This window comes from Acyrthosiphon pisum, unplaced genomic scaffold (assembly GCF_005508785.2).
Source record: "Acyrthosiphon pisum isolate AL4f unplaced genomic scaffold, pea_aphid_22Mar2018_4r6ur Scaffold_15925;HRSCAF=16584, whole genome shotgun sequence".
NCBI lineage: Eukaryota > Metazoa > Arthropoda > Insecta > Hemiptera > Aphididae > Acyrthosiphon > Acyrthosiphon pisum.
Genome location: NW_021764792.1, coordinates 1 through 5,257, shown reverse-complemented (window position 1 = coordinate 5,257; position 5,257 = coordinate 1). Strand labels below are relative to the sequence as shown.

General features: G+C 28.8%; 1 protein-coding gene across 1 annotated transcript; it reads right to left on the bottom strand.

Moving 5' to 3' along the window:
- Window positions 1–4,085: 4,085 nt before the first annotated feature.
- Window positions 4,086–5,254, bottom strand: LOC100576077 (protein Wnt-7b-like; the record flags this gene model as incomplete). Its single annotated transcript, XM_003248913.3, has 2 exons — window positions 4,086–4,338; window positions 5,143–5,254. Coding segments are annotated over 2 exons (264 nt in total), but the record flags the coding sequence as incomplete, so codon positions are not given.
- Window positions 5,255–5,257: the final 3 nt, after the last annotated feature.

The window sequence follows — 5,257 nt, the reverse complement described above, 5'->3', positions numbered from 1 at the left end:
TGGCTTATTGATATTTTGTTCCTTTTATATTGAAACTACGCGTCAAACTTATTTAGAATACTTGGAATAATGCCCAAACGCAAGAGTGTATAAAAATTATATGAGTTTATCCTATTTTTTACGTTTTATGTCTCAATTTATTTATCTATTAATTGTTATATTACTATTATCTATCATTTTATAATTGTATCTCAAATTGATAAGAGGGTATATTGTGATGATATATGTACAGCTTTGTGTATAGATATTACTATTATATTACTATTGTTATAAGTATAAATAATTAAATCATGCGATACATAATAAAATAGACAAAGATTTTGGTACTTTAATGGATCCATTAGACTTATTGTTGTAAATAAAAACGCCTTTTGTGTTTCCAGCTTTAATTTTTTCTTGAGATATAATATATTATGCTTGCCGATAAAGAAACGATCTTCTGTGTGTGTATATTATCGGTGGCGTATTTGAGGGTGGGACCTAGGTCTTAAACGGATCCGATTTACTGCATCGATTATAACTATTACGCAGGTATATATGAGGCCCAATATGTAATAATATTACTTTTTCAGCCACCACACTTACATATTTGTATGAAAATCGATTGGTATTACAAAAAAAAATTAATACATTTTGTACAGATAAAATGAAAAATATAAATTCAATGTCGTATAAGATCGAATGTTAGGAGGTACTGATTAAATCAATTACATCTAAATAGTTGAGTAATTGTTTTTTAAAATATTTATTTTTAATGGTTACCCGTTACAGCGACGGCTGCCATCGCACCAGTTAGTCAACGCTCGTCATTCCTCCGCTTCAGATAATGAAACATGACGTATAATGCGTACAAATTATTATGCTGTATACTACCAGAGTTGATATTATAAACAATTATTACAATCACAGAATATTTAATGTTTTCATAACTGTCATTCGCATTAAATATTGTCAAAATATCAGCCCTCCACTTGACACACAAAAAGTCCCGAAATATGTGAAAAACTCCAACTGAAAGAGTACTCGTTTGAAAATATATATAAATGTATAATATTATGATGTAAGTATGTATATACGTATTGTATTGCTGCATATTATTATTACCTTGTGAATTCTATTCAAATATATTATTTAAATTACATTTTCATGGTCAATTTTGGTAGGCGTAGTGTATTTTACATATAATCTAAAATTCACATATATTATAGGTATGAAGAATTAAATTCATACCTAATTATTGCACAACAATGTACCCAAAATCTTTTCAAGTTGATTTACGGTATATTACGCCTAATAATATATGATTCGTTCAGATCAGAACGGCGATAATATTGTATACATTATACATTACTTAGGGACTAGGGTATTATAGGCCATAGAGGGTTTTTTGCACAGGGAATTAATTATATACCTATATACAATATCACTCTTGAACTTATATGGGAAAAAATACAATAACATGATAAAATATATTAAAGAATAAGAAGAATATTTGGTATCATGATGTAGACGGGGTATGTTTTATAGGTACTGACTAGTGACTACCTACTGAGTAGGTATTTTTAATATTTTTGTCACGTCATGGTACCGGTAATTTTACTTGGACATTGTGTGACCAGCCGCAATATACCTGTGTATTCATATATGAATAATTATATAAATATATTATTATAATAACGGTGCTTAATGATTCAATTTAGTTTTTAGCATTTAACAGAGATTTATAAAATTATTCCTTAAAATTGTTTATCCTTGCCCAATTTTAAAAAATATTCTGTCGATTGGCGGGCCGATAACTAATAATTAGGTACCTAAAAAAAATTATAAATACGCCACTGCTTAATTAATGTGTCAGTTATTAAAGTTCTATAAATGTAATATTAAATTTAACATAATACAATATTTAAATTTTAAAATAATAAAGTTAAATCGTCATATTTTTTTGGTTAAAATACTGAAAATACTATACTAAAAATCCTTTCAGTCTTAAAATATTACCAATCATTAATTTATAGGTATGAATTCTGATTTCTGACTATTTGATTGATACCAAAGAGAAACATCGTATAGGTATAAACCTATAAAAGATAATAGATTATACCGTCTATAAATATATATAGGAAAATTATCATATTGAATTATCATTTATTACATTAATGACTACGCATGATTCATTTGGTCCAGGCAAAGATGGGACAAACTGGTGCATTCAAATATTTATTTTTTTTTTTATAAAAGGAATACATTTACACAACTTCATCGAAAACCAATGTAATAAAAAAAAAAGTAAATACCTACTGCTGGGCTGTACAGTAGGTTACAAGTGGACCACTATAATGGATGATGTTCAATTTTAATTAAATGATACAATATCATTGTATACGAAATACAATTCTGAGCGAAGACGTTCAGTCAGTCAGTCTATATTATAATAACAATTTTAAATTACAGCCAAATATCTTAGATCATTATTTATCGTTTAAATATGTAATTTCATCCAAATTTTAACTTAAAATAACAAATAAAAAAAAATGTGTTTCTATATTTTTTAGTGACAGTATATGAACTACTATTATGAAATACCATTTTTTAAATTTTCTATCCTTAACTTTAAAAAACTGAAAATTTCATAAATTTGTAACTTTAAAATAATCTTGACCTCTAAAGCACCAACTAGATTCACTTTACCGCCAGAAAAGATACTGAAGTTGAAAATCGAAGAAATATTTCAATTACTTATCGTGTTAACATACACACACAAAATAAACACACACACATCATTATACAATATACAATTAATACATTTTTCACTAGGATCAGAATCTAAAATAAAATTCTTATCTTTTAGTATCAGCTAATAATAAATAGCAGAGTAGCTTTTTCCCAATAAAAAAAAATAAAAATGTTAATACAAATATAAATATATATTTACCTTATAGGACATTGGTATATTATTTTTCAGTCATCTGGTAGTTTATATTTTTATAATATAATCAAACAAATAATTTTTTTTTTATATATTTGTCTTACAATTTACAAATATGTATATGTGACAAGAATAAATAATGCGAACAAAAACGATTTAGTATACGTATTTGAATATATATTTTAAAAAGTATTTAGAATAGTATTCAAATATATTACATATAAATATGTATATATTTAAATACTTTCAATCGAATACTTAACAAGAATTATGATGAGTGAAGTACTTTGACGCTCGTCAAGTACAGCCTGCACTTGACCCGTGGTTGTGGTATGTGTATATATTGTTCGTGGATTAAAAAATATCTCACCAGCTCTCGAAGTGGACAAGTTCAAATTGTATGAACGAAAATGATTAAGTTCATATTTTGTGTGAGTTAATTTATTCTGAAATTTGTTCACATTTTTGGAAAACTTAAACATTATTTTGAAGTTTCTTTAGCTTTACAGTTTATGTGTTGTAATAACAAATACCTATACATTTTTTGTTGAAAGGGACTTTTTTTTTATACAGTCACTTTGTGGGCTGCAAACTGTTGATACAATATACATAATTGAAAAATGTAATATTAATTAAACTTAATAAATAAATTAGTTTCAATTTTAGTACTACATTTTTATTTCCTAATTACATGAGTATTTTTTTTTTCCAATTCAAATTAATCAACTAGTGAGTTGTCGAGGCTAGGGATAGCAAGCTAATGTTATATGAACAAAATTGACTTGAGTTAATTTATTAATTAATTAAACGGCACTAGTTGTAGGTGAGAGAAAATTGACGGTTTTACTTCGTTCAATTTTATACTTTCAAACTAGTTAATACTATAAACGAATTTATTAAGATCTGCGCCTCACAGTATTGACTGCGTTGGAGCAGCAGCTTCCGTTCGGGTAGTCACCGGAAATGGTGGTTGGAGGAAAAAAGAAATGACTCAAATAGAGTCGCACAACCACACGACGCATGTTATTGTACACAACTTGAACGGTAATTTTATTTTTAAAATAAAGAACTGTATAATATAATATATAAATTATTATTATAATAATATTGTTTATGGTATTTTCGAAATATTTTTGTATAAAATATTATAGGCACACTCGTACAAAACTAAAAAGATATGATAAGTTTATTAACAACATAACGAGTAAGGTACACGTTTTGTTATATGTTATAATTTACATAATACATAATATGAGCACGTCATTTACAACTGTATTCTTCGGTCCTTTCCACGCACGTGTCGCATTTGACGTAACAGCACCAATAGAATGTGCACCGACACTGTTTGGTCCTGGTGAACTGGTGCGTGTTGTACCCGCGTCCGCAACACATCAGGTCGCAGCCGTCCGTGCCTATGGAAATAATTCGGACAAGATGATTATACATACAAAACAATTAAATATTAATAATAATAATAATAATAATAATAACAGTCGATACGGTGACAGACGGATTGAGCTCAGTAAAAGAATAGTAAGTACACGTGTGAAATGAGGGCCAATGTCAAAATATATAAATTTTTTTTCAAAATACTACTGCGATGGCTAATCTTGATATTGATATTAATAGTTGGGCACACGTGTGACCGGACTCCTTATGCTGACCACTGTACAAACTACTAAAACAAAATATGACGTTTACCAAATAACGTACATTTCCTCTGAAAAGTGGCATTATATAGCCTTTGTTCACGCCAAACCACATAGAGTTATGACATACAGTATATTGTATACAGCGGAATCAAAATGGAACAAAATCATTATATTATTTAATTTTTCTCGACGGGAAACTCAAAAAAATAATAATAATAATATTGCCTGGCTCTTGTGTACACGGAAAGACCGATCAGTTTTTATTCGACAATTTAATCAGTAAACATCAGTTGACATATATATATTATTAATATAAACGTTATACAATTTATTAAAATCACGAAAAACATTACTGCCGCGGCGGATGGAAATAACACGCACGACGTCAACGCCAATCGAATCACTAACGGGTGAGTACCTAATAAGTATACTTACTGTATTAATGTATTATATATATGGACGATGTACCTAATAATATATGTAAAGTGTCATGCGCTCAATCGTTTTGTCAAGTAGCAAAAAAAATTAGGTGAACGGTCTTCCATAATATTATCCTAGACTCACCATCAGAAGTCCGGTTACAGGAACGACCGTACGTGCCCAGCGACCCGGTGCCAAAGTCCCTGTCGCAGTAGTTAGGTGACTGTTCCAGGTAGACGAGCTCGGTGATCTTCGGCTC